Raw genomic sequence first — 22,497 nt, 5'->3', positions numbered from 1 at the left:
ATGTCCGCCAGCTCTGCTTTCAACGATGAGAAGGGGGGCTCGTCCAGTGTCGGGGAGCCTGAATATGGTCACGACCCGGCGAGCGGAGGGATTTTCTCCTCCGACTACAAAAGGTACGGAGCCACCTGCCTGGGTGCCGCTTGACGCCGTTAGTGTTTGTCATATCGTGGGGGGTAAACCGGGCAGCTAATGGCGGGGGAGGCGCGGTGTGGATGTGGTTTCCTGTCTGCTAGGAAGTGCTATTTAATGTCGGTGGACGGGAAGCAGCATAGAAACCCCCCAAACTGAACTTTGTTTGCTATCAGGCCCGTGATTTAAAGCAGTGTCTGCTTTTTTGTGGTCGTGAATCTCTCACCGTGATTTGGTCGCGGATACGGACAAATGATGATCCAGTTCTGGTGCTGACCTGTAATACATGTTCACCCATTGGTGTGTGTTCACGGCAGCGGTGTTCAGGGTGTTTATATCGGCGTGTTTGTGAGGGGAGATGTGGAAGGCCTGTCAGAGGGGATGCCAGGCCTCAGCTCCGAGCTTTTCAGCACCACCCCTGCTGGACAGCGCGCAGAGCGGCAGCAGCTGCACACATACACATACACACACAGTGTTTGAGTGTATCTTCTGTTTGTACACAGTGGAGGAAGAAGTGTTCAGATCCTTTACTTAGGCTAGCTAAAAGTACTACCACCACACTGAGAAAACACTCTGTTACAAGATTATTAATTGGACAAAACAATACAAATAATCATTAGTCCTAATGCTGGGTTAGGCAGTATATTCGTAGCCTATTATAACACATTTGTGATATGATCAGTCAGTCCATAGTGACTTTCAAAATGCAATATAATACTAGTTACCTTCATTTTAAAGTAATATATCACGTTACAATATTACTGTCTGCGTAGAGTAATAAATTACTAAGTTATGACACTACTCTTTAGTTACTTTAAACAAATGCCCCAATAATCTGTATAGAATAATTAAATAGCCTAGATCTTTTTAACTAAACTAATGGCCTTGGACACAGGGATGAGCAGGCAGACAAAGGATCAGAGTCTGATATATTATGAGATATAATGATATAATAATAGGAATAAATATTTTTAATTCTAGGCTTAGTCATATGAAACACAATAGACCTATACCTTCTATAATGAAGCCTATAATGACATAACAAGACAAAACTTTTTTTTTCTAGTCCACAGAACAAGGAATGCATGATCATATATGATTCAAGAATGTAAATTAAAGTGCGCTCAAAGGATTAGGATTCATTCAAAAAACAACAATGAACATTTCACATCAGTCTGTAACGCAGATTGTAATGTGTTACGTGACATAACTGTAGTAATAAATTACTGAAACATTATTAGTGATGTATTATATTACTCCGTTACTGCTAAAAGAAATATATTACTGTAACGGTTTGCTTTTTTAACATGTTACCCCAACACTGAATGATAGCGTTATATTCTTTTAGTTGTTATAAAGTGATACTGCATATTTACAGTCTGACAGATATATTATTAGGGGGATATTATTTGTTCATATTGGCCTATCACAGATATATCAGGATCTGCTTATATATTGTCCGATATCCGCCTATATGAAAACAATATGATATTAAACATGAACATGAAATATGAACCGTGATCCTTTCCAGTGACATTGTCAGTGCTGGACTTTTACTATAATTATATACTATTAATAGAATTTCTTTAGACTCTTGGGGTAGTTGCTTTAATTTATCTGACATCTAATGACATCATATTTTCTAAGCTCTTTGTATGTTTTGTGTGCAAAAATTTTAAAGGTGCAATATGTAAGGATTGGCCACCTGTCAAGTTCATACTCCAAACAAACAGCAGGCAGCATATCACCGCAGTAACTGCTAACTGCTGCTAACTTTAGCTGCCGTTAGCACATTAGCTCAGTTAGCCATTCAGCTAGCACAGGAGCAGGACTGAAATGGGCCTGGGCTAGCTGGTTAGCATGCTAACTTGAGTTTATATCTCTGCAACACAACACATCCATCATAACATCTAAGCTGTTTTTTCATCTCATTGTATGGATACCTTTAGTTAATTTTTTGAATGTTTTCAAATAAAATTCTCACACATGGCATTTTTAATTTGCAAAGTAAGTAAGTTGTTTACAAGATTATTAATAACCCAAGATTATTTCCTTTATAAACACACAACATAAACAAACAATCTTAAAATCACTTTAATTCTTAAGCATTTAATTTTACAGTTGAAAAATCCACTTGTCAGTTGCCTCTGGAATTACATAATTGAGACATGTTTCTAAATTACTCATAGTATGGTGGTTCTGTACTGAAATTTCTTGTCTTGATACAATATATCTGCAGTAAATTAATATTGGCCTTCAATTTATATTCTATCTGACCTTGAAATCTGTTTAAAATGTCTTTGTGTATGTGAGATAAATGTAACAAGCTAGAATTAAACTGCTGCATTCCTTTGAAAATACTGATAATAGTTTTTAAAGGCTCTACAAACCCACAGTAATCCCTCACTCGTGTTTTCACTTATTTTGTTGTCAAAAAAGTCGATTTCATCCCAAGCAGAGGTTTACTCAACCAGAAAAAGTGAAAACACCTTTGTGTGTGCACAGCCATAGACATATATTGATAATACATCAGCTCCATAGTAAGCTGTTGGACAAAAATGTCTGAAACTGCACAATGCTACTACATCACAAGCCTAAACGTCATCTATGCTGACTAAATGCATTGATATGACTCATCAGTGCCCACGTTCTGTGAGTTATACTGTATGCCTTTAGATTTGTCAACCTCCGTTGGATATACAGTACAGACATCTCAGCTTTATTCTAAAATGAACTGTATTCAAATTTATCACTCTCATATGACAATAATATCTGTGATTTCTTATAAATAAAGTTTTGGGTTTTTTTTCCAAGGCAGACTTATATTTTGGTATGATTAAAGTCTTGCTTTCTTAAGTCATTTTGAAACAACTTTTTTTTTCCAGGGGTTGTGTGAATGTTAAATGCAGAGCTGCTATTATTAAATTAATCGCAAACTATTCTGATAATCGATTGATCTGTTTGGGTATTGTTTTTAAAGAAAACTGAAGAAAAAAGAAAAAAACAAAATTCTCTTGAATTCTGTCTTTCAGCTTCTTAAATGTGAATATTTTTTGGTTTCTTTACCCATCTATGACAGTAAACTAAATATCTTTGAATTGAATTGAATTGAATTGACTTTGTCTTGGGCTTTGGGAAATACTAAACAACTGATCGATTGATTGAGAAAGCAATACAATAGAATTGTCTAATCAACAGTGAACATAACAGTTTGTTGCAGCCCTACATTTTAGCCTACAAGTTTTGTGTCTCTACATTGGCTTTAATCTTGGTTGTTTTGTTTAACATCTGTAAACTGTGCACTTATCTCATTTTGCGAACATGTCTAATGGCAATGCATTACTGTTTAACGCCCTCACTGTTTCTTCACTGAAACTGTGCAGTATAAGCAGCAGCATCACCATAACTTACCAGCAGAGGGAGCTCTTTGTCCGTAGATGTAGGAGGCATCTGTGGATGTGAACTGTGACCTTTGGATGTGGAGGAGGAGATTTGGCCTTGAGGCTGTTTGGCAGACATTAGTCATGCATTTTAAACTACCTGTGACTAAATTCTGCCTTTATCAGTTGATTCTGGTTTAGGCTGGGCGTTGTAGTCATGTAGGTCTCTGTTTGCAGAAGTCATAGTCTCATCAGTTAAGGTAGATCAACCGGTTTGTCTGTAAACATGACAGTGAAAGCGCTGACTCGACCTTCACTCTCGTCTCCTTGGAAACATGGCTAGATGTGAAATGTTGCTTCAGTCCTGAAACCATTTCAATCTGTGTGTGTGTTATTACTTTGAGAAAAAACACATTTATTCTTCTTTAAAAGGTCTTTTCTGTCCCTGAGCATCAGGACAAAAACTCAAGCACACACTTCATCTCATGTGCAATCAAGAATTAATTTTAATAACATTGTTTCCATACAAATACCTTCATCAGGTTTTCTTGAAGATAACCTGGTTATCTTTGTCGCCCCTTGGTCTCCTCCTACGCACCTGTTGATCCACAGGTGCAAAAGTTTTACTCTGTAAAGCTTTCAACATGAAATGACTGTTGTAAGTTTAATAGGGGTGCTTCAGTCGTGACTTGGTACAGAGATTTCAGTGGGGGTTGTTTGTTGTAGGGATCTGTAACACATGTAATTCTCAAGTCGTGAAATTAAATGTCAAAGTGAATGTCAAAGTAGTATCATTTTGTATTTGCATGTGATGGTTGCCCTTCTTGGCCGATGATTCACATGGATCTGTTGGCTGGATCCTAGTTAATTTGTGAAAATGTCAAATTATGTCAATTGTGTCATACCATTAGCCATGTTGAAGACAACATGTTGTTTTGAAGTAGGGGTGGGTGATCTGGCCATTTCAGATCAATCTTGAAAGCATACACAATCTACTTTTCAGGTGAATTTTAGAGATCTTTGACACAAAGATCCACTCTAGGCAAACAAACAAAAGTGATTTGGCCGACTAGATGGCTATGTTGATTGGATACATTACCTCATGTGGCTTTTTTTGAGTGAGATATTTAAAACAAAAGAAACAATTCAATGTGAGTTCATGCTAGAAATCTGTCGGAGGAGGAGCTTGTGCCAAAAAATAACTATTTTTAATGCAATATTGTGTTTTATGGTGCAAATGTAGAAATTCAAAGGCTATTTCAACTGTGGCTATAGTTTACAGGATTTCAAAAGGAGGATAAAATATTGCAATAATTCATTGTGGATTGTAATTGCTTCTTTGAGGTGTCTTGGCCCCTCAAAAAGTTTGATTAAAGGATAAGTTCACCTAAAAATGAAAATTCCATCATTATCTTCTCACCCCGATGCTTGATTGAAAGTTGAGTGTGTCATAGTCCACAAAACAACAGTGTTGCAGCATTCTCCTAAGTAACTGAAGTAGTTTGAGGCTTTGTATGGATTAAACAAACTAGCTTTACAGCTGTTGGTAGATTTTGTTTCCTTCATACTGAGCCAGGCTAGCTGTTTCCAGTCCTTATGTTAAGCTAAGAAGAATGGTTATGTGATGTAGCCTTTCATTTATCATACAGACGTCAAATCTGCTCATTTTACTTTCAGCATGAACACAAAAAAGCATATTTTTCCCAAAATGTCAAACTATTCCTTTGGAAAAAAACCCACAAATGGATAAATAAGGATTTTTAAAAAATGACAGAGACAAGCTTAAAGGCTTATGTTGAGTGTGGTCCCAGTAGGGGATGAATATGAATTATCCAGCTTCAGGACTTACATACATGCCAGAGTTAATTAATTCATGAACACATTCTTATATTCTCTTTGAGATACTCTGTTGCTATAATCTTCCTCCTTTTAGAGAATATGATACTGCTGCACAGCCCACCAAACTGAGACATAAAAGTTTTGACAAGAGGAGGAGAAAATCTAAAAGATGCTTTTAAATATCAATTGGCAGCAGCAGTCTTCTGTAGTCAGAATGATAAGAGATTTTGCAGAACTGGATCTTCTTTGTATGTTTAAATAATGACTGTGATGTTTTTCATTTTTGTGCTGTTAGATGGAGATTATTTAGACTATATTTCTTAAAAACATGTTTCTTCTAAATTGAAAACTAAGAGATCAGAGAATCCGTCTGTTGAACCAGCCAAAAATACTTTCTGGTGCAACTGCAGGAGGGAAATTTACATTGCATTTGTATTTACAGCATTTACAGCAAGAAAACACTCCATACTAGGATTGTCACTATAGTTGCTGCAGCCCCACGGTGTATTTCTTGGCAATATCACGGGTCAAACATCTTATTCATCCTGAGCAATTTTCTACAAATCCTCACTGAGCTGTGACAGATCACAGGAAGAGCATATGTGAACTGCGCTTCAAGGCAGTTATTTTGGTTCGAGCCAAAACGAAATGAGTGGGAGAGAGAAAGAGAGAGAGGGGGAGAGAGAGTTGTCCTCATCACGACACTGCCAAGAAAGCTGAGTCATGTAAGAAGAGAAAAAAGGCACATCATAGGATATTAAAAATGAATAAGACAGAGAAATTTTTCAACATAATGAGCAAGAGGAGTGAGTAATATTTCTAAAGCATCTGTTGGGCATCAGAAAAGGTTTGTTAGGTTGTTGAAGTTCAGACGATGGCGGATAAAGAGAGCTGCGTAGAGTGAGTGAATGAGGGAAGCGAGATTTCCAGCCGTTAATGTGAAGAGGCGGAGCGAAGATGACAAGCATGAAGGAGAGGGAGTGATAACGTGGCAAAAGATGGGAGAGGCTGTGTCATTGTTGGAGATCCAGGATATGTGGACATATTGTATCCACACGGGGAGGCAGAGAGAGGCTGGTGCAGCAGCAGGAACCACATGAGAAGAGGGAGGAGTCGCGAGGGGAGAGACAAATAAAACTCCACGCCCCTCTCTGTCGAGCATCCATTTACTGAGCAGCTGATGTCTGCTGCTTCACTGGATGCGTACAGACTCAGCAGTAACAGAAGGGAAAAAAAACCCTACAGTGCAGCGGGGCTCTGGATTTGGATAACAGTACCCAGGCAGCAAAGTGTATCAACCTCGCCACCGTGGAGAAGTCTTTCAGCAGGCACTGGAGCATTTCTGAAGAGGTTTGCTGCATCATTCGTGCAGGGAATGTTGGACATACTTTACCTCAAAGGGAGTATTTAAAACACAGAATCTAACTGAAGCTGCTCATCGCCTATCAGAGGAGGATCTGGAGACTCATCCGGCTGATTAACAGAGTGGGCTTAAGAAAACTGCCATCATCACAATTTATCTACCTGGGATTCTACAGGTTGCTCTCAAGCTTTTGGTTCAGGCCAAGTTTCAAACATGACCACCATGCAGAAGCTGCTGCAGCTGCCAGTGAACGCGGTGAACATTGTGAAGACGGTGCAGAGTCAGGTCCAGGGCCAGGAGGAGGACAAGAGCCCCGTGCTGACCCCTGACAGTGGGCAGCACTCCTGGTATAGCGCCCTACAGCCCGATGAGCTTCGCCACCTCCGATCTGGAGGTTCAGGAGGAGGAGGTGGTGGCGGCGGTGGTGGGGATCAGGAGGAACGAGCACCACTGGAGGAAGGTGGTGGTGGAGGTGGTGGCGGCAGTTTCCAAACTCAACCTTTGCGGTAGGATAATCAAGGAGGATCCAGACCTGTTTGACCATTTCATGCTAATGTTTAGTTATATTTACATTTAGCTGCTTCCTTTCCAGGGTAGATTACAATGAATTGCAAAGTCAGCGTTAGCAACATGGCTACTGCTAAGTAAGAATATGACCTAGAAAGTATTAATACGTAGGCTGGTTTTGTTACCTACTGATCTAGTAAAAATAATGCTGGTTTTGAACCATCTCGAGTCCCAGTGGTAAGAGGAAACACATAGCAGCGGGGGAACAGACTTTGACACAACACCAAGGCGCTCCCCATCGATTGAATGCCCATCCGTTCGCTCTTGTTTCAACTTGGTTTCTATCACTCTCCCTCTTCGCCTTCTTTACCATCTCAGTGGGGTTCATTTTCTTTAGCAGTGAACAGTTTCCACAGTTATTCCAGTTTTTATGCTGTTACCCGGGGATAGCAACCTCGGAAAACAATGCTCTTCCCTACTGGCACACGCTTTCTTTGTACCATAACGCGACTTTCATTTTTGTGGGAAAAATCAAACCAGGTGGCAGACCGAATAGTATGATGAAAGTGAGGTTTATAGGAAACAAATTGTACATGGATGGTGTTATTTTTATAGCCATTGCACTGTGCAATCTATATTTACTTACTCTACCATTTTGCATGACTGAAACTCATATTGCATGGATAAAAAGTGTAGACAGTTATTGGAGTATATAGCCCAAAGTATATACAGTGTATAGACTTCAGTATGGCAGCTAATGATAATTATCTATCAGAGTCCAAGGTCACATTTTGAAATGTCTTTTGACCAATCAACAGTCCAAAACCCAAAGAAATACAATTAAACAATTATAAAAAAACAGGGAAAAACTGAAAAATCCTCATTTGAGAAAGTGACACCAGGAAATGTTCTTCAAATGACTCAAAAGATGAATTGATTGTCAAAACACTTGCAGATTTTTTTAATCTTTCTGATAATTTCTAATCATTTGATTGATTAATCATTTCAGGCAAGTCTGTGTATGACATCATGGAAAACAATTCTTCAGTCTAACTGCTCTGAACTCTTACTCATATACAACATGTGAAATGGACTTTCGAGACACTGCCTCATTTTTACGGATCAGAAGTAAAAAACATTTGAACCTTTGGTATTAGACCTCTGATGAAGCCTCGAAGAGGCTGCAGCTAGAAAAAAACTCGAATAGACTTGTTAAAGAAATTACAATCAGGAAGATGAGTACCAGTAAAGCTTTCTTAACTACATTAAAATCCATGGGTTAAGGTTTTTCTGCATTGGTGCTGTTACCATAAGACATGATTCATAAATCAATATGCAAAAGCCATAGGAGCTGCTGTATTCTTTAATTAATTCGACTTCAAACCATACAGATGAACATCAAAAGTGGTGCTCTTTAAGAGCAATGTTATTCCCCCTCTGGATTCACACCTATAAATATTTTTATTTTGCAGGATGAGAGCTTTACTGAAGTACAGTTCTGGTTGGTACATCTGTCACCAAGAAAAAACAAGAAACTTTCAAAGTCTGCTGAAAGAGTCAGCTTATGTAAAACAGCTGCTTATGAATGCAAGCTGCAACTTTTTAATCTCCCACTTTCCTCTGATTCATGCAAATACGTTTTCATAGTCCTTTTTTAATGTTATTGCCGTCTTACACAGCTCTGTTCTTGAACAAAATGACATTGCATATGAAGTTGTATCATTGAACACTGTCTACTTCCATGAAGACTTTCTTGCTGATCTCTTGGCTTTGATGCCAGGTAACCTGACCATTGGTGTACTCTGTTGTACCACAGCAGGTTAAATAATTCAGAGCTGTTTGTAAATTCAGCTGTCGTTTGGCAGGACAGGACAAAATCCAGAGAAATTAGAGAACCACTGTTGGTGTAGAATTACTGTGGGCCCTTTGGCCATGAGCAGGGAAGTATAAACCCAGTCAGAGGGTTGTTTTTCCTCTCGGTGCTCAAGATGAGGCTTTATTTCTAAGATAATTCACAGAGGTGGCATTTATAGTTAGTTAAAATACATCACAGTTGAGCTGAGAGAATGTAAAGTATCCGAGGCTGTCACCTTTTTTCCTGAAACTGCTTTGAAATATTTTGTACTGTGGGCTCTGCTTCTAAGCAGCCATATATGCCACTATTATTCACACTACGACTATCACTAATAATGCAGGTATAACTTGTCTGTGGTTGCAAATTGTAGATAATCATACATTGACAGGTTTAATGATTTTGCCACCGCGACAGCAAATGTAATCGTGTTTGTAGGTCTAGTTTTAATTAGACATAAACAAGCCACATGAATCCCTGTCACTTTATTAATTAGTGAGGCTGATCAAGGTGGTTAATAGACACAAGCCAAACAACAAATGAAGTCTGTTATTGCCTGTTAAGTGCCTGTTGTAAAAAATGAAATTTAGCTGTCAAGTTGTTTAGCTGTGCATATTTATTTGGTTAGTGAATTACTATTTACTAGAATACCTGATGATAATATCCAGATAAATGATATGAGCTCTTTTCATTCAGCTGTAGGTGTTACATGTAGAGAAGGAGAGTGAGAGCATCCTCAGAAAAAACAAGGTCAGAGCAACATCATGCTGCAGCAGTGTGGTTCAATGAGGGTATGGAAAAAAAGGAAAGTCTGCCTCTTTCACATCAGATTCTTACCTGTATTATTTCTGAATATCGGAACAACATGATGTGAGTCTTGAAATAAGCTCAGACACTAAAATGTGATTCCTAAGATTGATGGTGATTTACTGTTGATTTTTACTGCAGTGTCTGTCTGTCTGTCGGCTGGTCACATCTTTGGTCCAGACTGAAGTTTATGAACAACATTGCATGGATTGTCATGAACTTTCATTGTGACATTCATTATACCCAGAGGATGAATCCCGATGACTTTGGTGATCCCCTGACTTTTCCTCTAGAGCCACTATAAAGTTGACATTTTTGGTATTGACTGAAATATTCGTTCATATTTGTGCATTCCTGTTCATTTTGTAAACAGTATAAATGCTTTAACATCAGTATATTAGCATACTGATGTTAGCATGAAGCACCACTGTGCCTCACAAATGGCTGTAGACTAGAGCTGCAATGATTAATCGATTACAAGGTAAATTTATAGTTTTTTGTTTTTTTTTAAACAAAAGGGTTTAAAAACGAAACTATGTCGATTAGTAACTAATAATAATCCCTAGCTATTTTCAAAGAAATAAAATCAAAAGAAATTTCTCAGATTCCAATTTCTTAAATGTGAATGTTTTGGGGTCAAAACTAAGATATTTGAGGACGTTATCCTGTGCTTTAGGAAAAACTGATCGACATTTTTCAGCATTTTCTGACATTTTATAGACCCAACAACTAATCAGATAATCGAGGTGATGATAAAAATAATGGTTAGTTGAAACCATAATGTGGATACTGTGGATTGTTGTAAATGCAAGTCAAGATAGGACAAAATGCAATCTCGGAACCCATCAGCTATCGTCTGATGACACTTTTAAAAATGTTTCTGTATTCATTTGCAGGTACCATATCTGTCTGTAGAGATTAGCTAAATTGTTGTCAGTCCCTGGAAAATAATTCCATTATTTCATTGTCTCTATTACATTATCTACATGTGTCTGATTATTCACAGGAATAAGAAAAACACAAAGATGACAAATTCCCCATAGAAATGTAAGATTTACTAACTCTAGATGTTTGTTCAGGTGTTTTGGGTTAGACTTTTCTTTTAATAGTTTGTCTTTATGTTTTGTCACTTTAAAAGAAACCACTTCAGTTTTAGAAGTCAACATCAAAGACAGTGGATGTCGGAGGTTTCGCTGCAATAAGGTGACTAGTTGATGGAAATGTTCCCTCCTTTTGAGTCTCGGCCAGAGGCCGCGACCCATCATCATGATTTCATGGGGAGAAATGAACCAGTGAGACCATAATTTTCTGCTGGATATCAGCATTAGTGTTACTCATCCTCCTGTCTGGGCTTTCAGTGCTTTGGGCAATTTCTCTTTGCATTTTCTCAGAGTTCATTTTATAATTTGTTTTGGGTAGCAGTCACATATTTGTAACCAGGAAACAAGCGTCACTTCACGGTTCACATCCAAAAATAATGTCACAAACACCATTTTATAGATACTGTCAGGTTTTAATTTGACACTCTTTGATGAATTAAGGTTTTGAAGTGTGTGACAGTGTGTGAACTATATTATTCATGCAATATAATTATTAACACTTTGATGCTTGAAGGAGACGAAAGCAGAAATCTTGCTTAGCACACAGAAACACACACACATTAAACTCGAGGCAGAGGCTGTGATAAATCATCTGTGTTCTGCAGCGGCCACCTCCTCACAGACCTCCGTTCAGTGCTGTCACACAACCAAAACAGATGAAATATATAGTACACCCCAACAGCCTCCCACTCATACAGAGGAATGATGTAAAACTTCTTGGATCAAATAGTTTGGAAAGTCGTTTGTAGTGTTGGTTTGAGTGTGTTTGAAGTGTGTGTGTGGTATTCACTGCATGTAGCACAGCAGAGTCAAAAAGTTAAAATAGGTTCCAATTAGGACTTCACTTCATATTTTGACAGATATCACGATTGTGATTTGGTTCACGATTAGTAGGAATGATCATTATTGCATCACAGTTTTAATTTTTATGGGAAAAAAACTATTGATATCATGATGATGTGACGTTTGTTTGGGTCTGTACCAAACAAACATGTTTGGTACATCTGGAGAGCAAGATTTGTAGACCAGTGCCTCTCTGCAGCACTACAGTACTTCATTATAGTGTTGTTTTGTCACACATTTTACCTTTATCTTTACCTTAAATTGCAGCTTCTATGTTTTGGATATGCCACTCGGCCATATTGTGATTTTGATAACATTTCAATTAATTGTGCAGTCCTACTTCCAATCAAAATGAGTAGTTTAGAGTATTTACATTTGACCAAACTGTAAAGCTTATTACTCAGAACATGTTCAAGCTACTAGGGCTGCAACTTATAATTAATTTCATCGTTGATTGAGTTGTTGGGGCTATAAAATATCAGAAAATTTTAAAAATCGTCATCATCATCAGTGTTCATCCCAAGATGACGTCCTCAAATGTCTTCTTTTGTCCACAACCCAAAGATATTCAGTTTATAGAGGAGTAAAGAAACCAGAAAAATATTCACATAGTCATAGAAGTTTTACTTATTTTTATTTAAAAAAAATGTAAAAAATCAGTTAATCAATTATAATGGAAGCCCTAAGCAGTCATGGGCAGTCATATTATTTTCTCAGTTTTCCAGTGACAACAAGTTAAATTTTGCTTGTTTTTTGAAAAAAAAAACCCAAAACAATCTTCTCTTCCACTACTGAAATTAGTTTAGTAGTTTGTGCTGCTAATGAACAGACAAACACACAAACAGGACTAAATCAAAACCTCTCCAGCTGAGGTAATAAGAGTATTTACATTTATGTACGAGATCACACAGTGTCTGAATTGCATTGTATCCACCGAGTAACACCTGTTATATTAGCAGTGTGAGAGGCATAAATCAGTCCCTGGAGTAGATCCTCTGTGTTTCCACAGCTCAGCACCGCAGACCTTCAGTCCCCTGTGGAACACTGTCAGATGGCGCTGCAGGAAGGCAGGAAATCACTTAAATTCATTTTATTGCATCCTTTGTTGCCTTGGAAACTAGTTGGAGGAAATGTGCAGCTCTGGAGCTAATTAGTCACCCCACCCACCACACTACAAACCCCACCCTTAACTCCTACACGTCCAAATGACAAGTTTAATCTTTGACTCTTTCAGTCAGTGATTTCTTCCTTTTTAGTAGTTTTGAGTAAAGTTTTTGTTTATGAATACAGGCTGGAAAACTGACACCAACACAGACACTTCAGATTGTAACAATCATCTGTTGCTGATCTGAGAGGTTTTTTTTAGCTTTTAATTGTTCATTTACATAAACCAATTTTCATGGATATGGTGATCTAATTATTGTCTTCTGTTTCTTGACAATAGCAGAGCAACAAAACAGATATCTAGCTTGTTTGGAAATGTCATCGATCAGTATTTTTCAACATTCAATTACGCTGCCGTCTTTATCTTGGCAGCTGTCGCAGTGATCCTGTCTGCACTCTGACTAACTGCTGCTGTTTGCAGGTTTGGTCAAACTGGCCGTGTTGTGTGTGTGAGTTTGTATTGCAGCTGGGTGGAGATGTCAGCTTAGATCCACTCAGGCAAGGATCCTTCTTGCAAGTGTGAGCTCGCTGGTCTGTTCCCATCATCTCTGACAGGGGGGACGGATGAACATGGCTGCAGAGTTACATGTTAACTGGGTTACAGTGGTCTGTATAGCAGGCCTGGGCAATATCGATATTATATTGTTGGTTTCAAAGGCTGCATTACAGTGAAGTGATTGTATACTGTTCTACTTGTTCTAATGCTTATCTTTATCCAAGTAGTCATTATATCCACATTACTGATGATTATAAAGTATGTTAAAGTACCAGTTATCCCTTCAATATCGTCACGATTTGGACATGGAAGTAATGAGTCAAAAATTATGTGTTGATTTAGTCTCTGAGTCCTTGTATTCATGACATGATTTTTTCTTTTTTTCAGTCAAAATGATATTCAATTGTAATATCTCATAAGACAACGAAAAGCAGCAAATCCTCACAATTTAAAAGATGTATCAAGGAAAATGTATTAAACATACAATAAATCGACACATTTTTCAGCCCCAGTGAGAATAATTTTTCTTTCACATTGGATGATTTTGTGCAACTCAAAAGTAGTTGACTTTACTTGTATGAACAGCAATTGTAAGTAATTATTGCAATTATACGCTTATTTATATAGCACATTACCACAAGCAGGAAATCAATAATCAATATTGGATTATTATAGTCTTCAACTATGCTGGTGAATCTGACAATTAATCCATTAAATAAAAAATAAAAAAAATAGACAGAAAATTCAAATACAACTTTGTTATGCTCAAGGTGCCATTTTCAAACAGCAAAGATAATCAATGTAAAACTAGATTGACTCTCAGTAGAGCGCATGACTCTGCCAAGGCCCAGCAGTCCCTTTTAATTCAATCAAGCCTGATCGAATATCATATAAAAAAACATATTTAAATCTGCTAGATTTTGATCCACATCAAATTGTACTCACTCAGAGATAACAGCCACCCAAATGCGCCTGATTTTTTTCATCAAGATCCATTAATTATTCCCTGAAAAATTAATGAAAATGATCAATCTCACAATGTTAAGGAAAGTGAGTGAGTGATTCCTGGCTCCGTCCCTTTATCCAGATCCGCACCAAAAGTGAATGGCGTCTGTTCTGGGCTTAGACCCATCCTCCATCCAAGTTTTGTGGAAATCCGTTCAGGAGTTTTCGTGTAATCCTGCTGACAAACCAACAAACAAACAGACACATAACCTCCTTGGTGGAGGTAATAATATAAAAGGAAAAGAGAAAAAAATTGAAAAGTTGGATATTCCCACATTTGAGGAGCTGGAAGCAGACACTGTGTGACATAAGTGCTTGATGAAAGAATTAAAAAAATAATTTATAAACAAAATAGTTGGTAGTTAATTCTCTGTCAATTAACTGATCGTTTCAGCACTGGAATCTTTGCGTCCATTATGTTTGATTATCGAGTTACCTTATCAATAATAAAGTGAGCTTGTATGATAGTAATATACCTACAGGCTGATTAACAGTTGTCCTGGGTCACATCTTCAAGAAAACATTTCTGCTAAAATATCTATAATTTCTCTGAGATGTCAACATGTTTTTTAGGAATTGTGCCACTTTCCAATTACCCTCCTTTATATGAGCTGCAGTTTCAAAGGTTTCCATATTTTGCTTACTGGTCTCTGACTTCAAAGAGAATAATTTCTGGGTCATACTTGCAGACTTTGATAAATTTCGAGCGTTGAATGGAAATTGTAAACAGGTCTGCATTTCATGTTTGTGGCCTCGGTAATCATAGTCTTTTGCTTGTTCCTGTCTGCTGAGAAAGAAGCAAAACAAACTGCCAAGCTGTGAACTAATTTTCAGTATTTTCCTCCCTAAGACATGACGACTTGAAGGAGATGCTGGACAGCAACAAAGACTCTCTGAAGCTGGAGGCAATGAAGCGGATTGTGGCTGTGAGTATAAATAATGTTTACTTTGGGATGTAACTGATCAGCAGGTACGCTGAGTGAAGGACACAGGCCCTGAATAACACAACACGCATCATTTTAGATTAATTCAGACAACTTCAAAGACCCAAATCTTCTTCTCTGTACCAAACCTGATTTCACAATTTTGATGGCTAATGTCTCCGTTTAAAAATGTTGCCATGAAAGATGCAGATCACACACAAACTGAAACTGTAACAGACTAAATCAGCAGAGCAGTTGGCTGTTAAATATTCACAATCTGTGTGAGATTCTTCTATCTGAAGCTCCACACGCATCTCTTCATTCATCGTCCCTGCAGGACATAGAAGATGAAAGGGAAGGAGAAGCATGGGCTAGAATAAACTTAAAAAAAGTTGTACCTTCTCTTAAAAATGACTGAAACTCTTTAACAGTGTCACCTTATCAAATCGTCATTGCTGATTTTTGTGTTTTCTCTGCAGATGATCGCCCGAGGTAAAAACGCATCAGATCTCTTCCCTGCTGTGGTGAAAAACGTGGCCTGTAAAAACATCGAGGTTTGTAATGAACTCAGCGTCATGTTGCTTTTCTTCAGTTTGTGTAGTTTTATGTGGTTTACTGCATTAAGGCTTTTTTTATTTTGCTTGCTTGTAATTTATGCGTGATCTTATCACATTTTAAAAGCCCAGAAGGGTTTGGCTTTATCTCACCTGAGCAAAATTGCAATTTTCCTCTCTTCTTTTTAGGGTTTTTATCACTTACTTTATCACTTCACTTTAGATTTATCTCAGTGAAAATAATTGAAGTAATCTACATTATTTGGATTCAATCTTTTTTTCGGTCTGTTTCTCTCTCACTGTTTCTCCCTATCAGGTGAAGAAGCTGGTCTATGTTTACTTGGTGCGTTACGCTGAGGAGCAGCAGGATCTTGCTCTGCTCTCCATTTCCACGTTTCAGCGAGGGTTGAAGGTACAGCATCTTTCATGAGTCACTTCCTTCAGATTTGGACTTTTTGACAACAAAAAGAAAAACATTTATCAAAACTGGGGGTCAAACGTTATGATAAGAATCAGAAAATAAAGATTTACTGTATTCTTCAGCTATGCTAATAGCTAGTTTGGTTCTATGGTTCTTTGGTCCAGAGTCTGTCTAGCTAGACAGTGAGCGGCTAGCTGTCACTCAAAATGGCCATGCCCTTAATTATGCCTTAATATAATTTTCCTCGCTATTGTTGGCTTCATTCATCCAACAACTATTGGAGAAATTGCCACAGATAGTGTGCAGACATTCATGGCACCCAGAAGATGAATGCTACAAACTTTGATGTTCTCCTGAGATTTTCTCTAGCACCATAGTAGAATTGACCTTTATGGTTTTGAGTGTAATATCTTGACAACTATTAGAACGATTGACATTAAATTTGTTCCATAAATTCTGACTTGATCCTCTTAACTTTTTATGTTGCGCCATCATCTGATCAAAATTTTAATTTGTCCAATAATTTATGACCAAATACCTGTAGAACTAATTACATCCCCATGCTGTGTTTAGTGCTAATTAGCAAATGTTGGCATGCTAATAGGATCAAGTAAGATGATCTTGGTAAACATTAGATCTGCTGACATCAGCATGTTACAGTGGCATTTTCACTGTGAGCATACTGGATTTAAGACTTTATAGTTAATACTGGATCACATTTTAAATATGAGTTTAAAGTTTTGATGAATGAATAGAATTAAATTGAAAGTAAACAGTGGTTTAAAGAAAGGTTTAAATGTAATTTTAGGTCAGTTTTAAAGCTTGTTGCAACATAATCTAAAGCTAAACCATGATTTAATCGGGTTCAAACATGAAATAATCTTTGTTGGTGCTAGCAGCCAGCCGTAGACTCTTTTCTAGTCTAGTCTCGTTATTCACATTTTGGATTGAGCCACGTCAGTCAGCCACATGAACCTCGTCAACCAAGAAGCAGAAATATTTGCTCATGAAATTCTTGCTCTGTACTGTTGCAGGATCCGAACCAGCTGATCAGAGCCAGCGCCCTGCGAGTTCTCTCCAGCATCCGAGTCACTATCATCGTCCCCATAATGATGTTGGCCATCAAAGAGGCTGCTTCTGATATGTCTCCTTACGTCAGGAAGACAGCTGCTCATGCAATCCCTAAACTCTACAGGTGACTTACTGAGACTTGTTCAGTACTTTTTCACTTACCATTTATAAGTTTTTATTTAAAGATGCCTACTAGTTCCACATATTACTGCTTGAACTGAGGCTTTTATAACAATGATTAAAAGGAGCATGAATAATACATTTGTAAGTTAGAAATCTTTTTTTGAGAATTTAATATTCACTTTGCAGAGTCCTTATCCCCAGGGTGAGGACCACTTGAATAAGATCAAATGTTGTTATGACCTACTGTCATACTTAAATTAAAGCCCTTTATCTTATGAAAATGTAGACTGTGTCCTCATGTCTTACATCTTGAAACGTTTCTATAATAAAACATACGTACGTTTTTTAAAGCCCTTTATGGTAGTAAAAGGAACATCCTCCAGAAATTCATTACTGCTCCGCCAATAAAATCCATTTGTTTTATACGTGAGATAAGAACAATTGATTTCTAACTCTTTTCTCCAACATTTCTCTTTTCATGATTTATTCTTCTTTGCTCTCAGTTTGGATCCAGAACAGAAGGACCAACTGATTGAAGTCATAGAGAAACTCCTCGCTGACAAAACCACGGTGGGTTTTTGCACTACTGATCCAGTATTTTTTTTCTTTTAACAAATAGCAAATACAAGTTTGCAAAAAAACATCGGAATTAGCTTCTGTGCATAGAACCAGATTGCACTCATCGCCTCAGTTGTTTCACGGCTTATCATTTGTTTAACCAGTCTCCCTCTTCACTATGCAGTTTTTCCAACCAAAATATACCAGAAACAGGCTGTAGAATCCAGTCATCCTTTTGAGGTTTATTGTTTAACTTAAGATGTAATTTAAGAATGACTTGACAGTAATTCTCATAGATAATATGTACTCTCCTGACATGAGGTATTAAAGATCATTATGCTAACACCACCACCTGTTGTGTGATTGAAATTGCGCTGCAGCTGGTGGCAGGAAGCGTTGTCATGGCTTTTGAGGAGGTGTGTCCGGAGCGCATCGACCTGATCCACAAGAACTACAGGAAGTTGTGTAACCTCCTGATTGATGTGGAGGAGTGGGGCCAGGTTGTCATAATCAACATGCTGACCCGCTATGCCAGGACCCAGTTCCTCAACCCAAACATGAACGTGAGTAAAAATCACAGACAGAATCTTTACAGTCCAAAAAATGATCAGTGTAACCTCTGTTCACTGTAGACTAGTTGATAATCTAATAATTTCTTCCAACTAAAGCTCATGTCAGGCTTCTTAGCTTGCCAGTTGAACAGGTTAACTAGCAACTAGGGCAACATCTAACAATACAATTTTAAAAACTAATTTCATAATTGATAAGTAATTTAGTCCACAAAGTTTAAAAGATAAATAAAACAGAATGCGATAATTTGCTAATCCCTTTTGGATATATACTCGGTTGAAAACATAACAGAGAGTTGATGTTTTACCTCATCAACTTCATTGATTTTTGTAAATATATGCCAAATCTGAGAAAAACTGTGAAAAAGGTTCATCACAGTTTCTTAGAGCCCAATGTGATGTCTTCAAGTTGCTTGTTTTGTCCAACCAACAATCCAACACATATTCAGTAACATTTTATATTAACTGTCATTAAAAGATGGCAAGTTGATAGTAAATGAAACTTGATTTAACAGTTATTTAACTGATAACAAGCAATACAATGTTTTATCATTTATTAAGCAGTTGTAAAGGTTTATAAACATCAGTTGCAACTTTATAATGGCCATCCAAATAATGTTTATAGATACATTTTAAATTTAGATTTAAATTTTAACACTTAATTTGCACTTTGCACAGCCATGTTTACTAGATTTTTTCCAGTTTTACTCAATATACACTATGTTTTTTTGTGTTTTTTTCAAAGACACTGCATACACAGTAGTGTGTATCAATGAATTTGATTACGTAAAAGATTATATATTTAAATCGTTCAACTGATCATTGTATGGTAAAGAGGTCCAAGTTTACTTGTTGTATGTTGTCCCCAACAACTAATTTGCATAGGAATAGGATTTTGGGAGATTACTGTGCAACAAAACTGTTTAACAGTTATTATAGTAATGCAACTTTTATTTTGTTGGATTATTCTTTCTTCTGTTCCTGCTATTGTGACTCTGCAGAGGTACAAATTGAAACCATCCTGTCATTATTTTCCTCTTTGAGCGTTGCCAACTGACTTTTTTTTTAATCAGTTTTCCAGACCCACCTGTCGTCTTATTTTCTCATATGGAACCAGCAACAAAAAGCCATTTTTCATGCTGGTCTGAACATTGTTATTGTGGTAATTTGCAGTGCATGTGGTGACAAATTGCTACAGCCATTTTGCATTTAACACGAGGAGGTCTGATGATAATGTTTCACATACACAACGTTTCTGCTTTTTAACAAATATATTCAGAAGCAAATTACCATCTGGTGACTTCTAGAGACTTTTAAGATGTTTATTTAATCCCCACCGTCTCTGCAGGAGTCCCTGTTGGAGGAGGGCAGTGGGGACAGGACTTTCTATGGCTCAGATGAAGATGAGGATGAGGAGGAGGAGGAGAAAGAAAAGAAGGCCGAGGCTCCTGCCATGGCCAAGAGGAAGCCGTACGTGATGGATCCAGACCACCGGCTGCTGCTGAGGAACACCAAGCCGCTCCTACAGAGCCGCAACGCAGCTGTGAGACCACTTCTCCTTTAAATAATACTCACACATATTACATCAGTATAAAACAGCACAGCACATTAACTCTCCTATTAAGTCTGTTTCCATGGCAGAGATTATAGCCGACTTTTTTCCTCAGTGTTGAGCAGCAGGTTGGTGTTGTGAGTAGTTAAGTTCTTATTAACAAGCATCCGTCCAACTGAAGTGTCCCCGAGCAAGACACTTAATCAGAGCTGACCTGAAGTGATCATTTCCCGAAGGAAATTAATAAATCATCACACCACATTAGTGCTGCTGTGGTCACCTTGGAAGGCCCGTTTTGTTTCATGTTGGATGTTATGAAATTCACCCGTCACACATTATTCTGCCTTTGTGCTGCTGTAGTCGAGCTGGCTGCTTCAGGGTGGTTCAAGATTAACCCCGTTGTTCCTCAAGCAACAAATTTATATCCCTATCTTGAATGTGGTTTATGCTGCTTAATGTTTTGCACCTATTAAAGCAACATTATGTAACAATTTTAGTTTAAATTAACAACTTCAAAATCATTTTAATGGTACACTGTCTTGTAATAGTGAGTAGTGTCTTTTTCAGTCCTACTTGCACCCCAATCGCTTATATTTGCATGTTACTTAGCGGGTAGGACCTCCCGGGGAAAAGTGTGTGACGCTTCACGACACTAAGTCACACCTCACAAACTGTACTGGTGACGTGGAATCATATTTTATTGAGAAAACATTTTCTGGTTTTCCTCCTGATGTCCTCCAGCTGCTTTGCCTTTACAGAAACAGATAGCTTCACTTGTTGCTAAAGTTACCGCTAACTGCTGCCTACTGTAGCTGCTGTTAGGTAGTTAACTCATCTGACAGTTCTTCTGATAATATTGCTACAGAAACCTGGGATTTGTATTTACGACAGTGGTGTCGCACAAAACACCAATTCCTACTAAATGTTGCTGCAATTACCTCCGCCAAGGAGTTTATGTGTTGTCTTCGAGAAAATGATCACATGGTTCAATGTTCAAAAGACACATTATCGTTCTCTATAGCACCTCTATTCACCCTCTGTGTGAATGCTCTTGTCTCTTTAAGGCCCCCTTCCCGAAATGAACACTCCTCCCTGATTGGTCAGCTCTCACAGGCCTGAGCAGGCATCGCACCCCATGTTTCCACCTCAGTTCTGCAAGTGTTTTTGCATCTATGGCCATACTGGGGCGTTACTGTATAGTTTTGACATCACAACCTTACAGTAGTCCTGACGGCTCTTTTAAAGGCAAAGTTTCTGTGATGTGAGATTTCTCCTTGAATAAAACAATTTGATACTTTTGCAGTATTTACATAGCACCTTGACCTGCTTTATAATCAAGAACGACAGAATATCTCACTTTCTACAATATGGGACCTTTAATGATGGTTTAATTTTTGTGTAATATGCTGATTGAGACCTAAAAAAGCCCTTTCTCTTGAATGATTGGCCAGTTTATTTCTTGGAATACATTTTAATCTTCTCACTTTTTAGAGAGCAGAAAACGGTAAAACGGTATTTGCTTTAATATTTCATGCTTATTCAGCACATTGATACAATGAATCCAGCATGTTCAACATACAGCAGTATAAGGCAGTGATGCATTGGTCATGCGCCGTTGTCCATGGACCGGGAAAATATAGCACATTTTAGTTTTCACTGTATTTTATGTTGTGTGATTGTATCACTGGTGATGATTTACTTTTCTCTCTGTTTTCTCATTCCAGGTGGTGATGGCTGTGGCTCAGCTGTATTTCCATCTTGCCCCTAAAGCGGAGGTCGGGGTGATAGCCAAGGCCTTGGTCCGTCTCCTCAGGAGCCACAGGTGAGCATTACAGTCTATAATTTGAAATAAATTGTCCATTCAAATTACTATACCATAGATTTGGGCAGCAGTGTAGACCAAAATTAATCGTAGAGAAGCCAGTAATATGAGCCATCTCACAGCGTTATTGTGGCTGAGAGGGTTGAAAAGAAAGAGATCTGCGTTTATGAGTCTCACTTGAAAATAGACAAAAAACAAGTCCAAATGCCCCAAAATAAAGAATGAGAACACACAGCTGAATTTGAGAAGAGAAAGCTATAATGACCATGAAACTCAGCAAAGTGGAAAACAGTAAAACAAAAAGACAAGTGAGGGTAGTAAAATAAATCTCTACTGCCCTGAAGCAGGAAGTGAAATTAAAGAGGGAGCTCAGTGAGACTGAAGTAAACATGAAAGCATAAACCATAAGGAGTGATGAT

At 37.9% G+C, this 22,497-nt stretch overlaps 1 protein-coding gene across 1 annotated transcript in view; it reads left to right on the top strand.

Annotated features, from left to right (window-relative positions):
- ap3b2 (adaptor related protein complex 3 subunit beta 2) overlaps window positions 1-22,497 on the top strand; it is a 40,661-nt gene continuing 18,164 nt past the window's right edge. The window contains exons 1-9 of the mRNA XM_073472415.1: window positions 1-113; window positions 15,336-15,411; window positions 15,888-15,962; window positions 16,279-16,374; window positions 17,418-17,578; window positions 18,081-18,147; window positions 18,516-18,698; window positions 20,053-20,247; window positions 21,981-22,078. Of these exons, the coding sequence (XP_073328516.1) occupies window positions 1-113; window positions 15,336-15,411; window positions 15,888-15,962; window positions 16,279-16,374; window positions 17,418-17,578; window positions 18,081-18,147; window positions 18,516-18,698; window positions 20,053-20,247; window positions 21,981-22,078 (1,064 nt within the window). The remainder of the gene's footprint in view (window positions 114-15,335; window positions 15,412-15,887; window positions 15,963-16,278; window positions 16,375-17,417; window positions 17,579-18,080; window positions 18,148-18,515; window positions 18,699-20,052; window positions 20,248-21,980; window positions 22,079-22,497) is intronic.

The sequence above is a fragment of the Pagrus major genome, chromosome 8 (assembly GCF_040436345.1).
Source record: "Pagrus major chromosome 8, Pma_NU_1.0".
In the NCBI taxonomy this organism is placed as follows: domain Eukaryota; kingdom Metazoa; phylum Chordata; class Actinopteri; order Spariformes; family Sparidae; genus Pagrus; species Pagrus major.
This window is presented reverse-complemented; position numbering and strand designations above follow the sequence as displayed.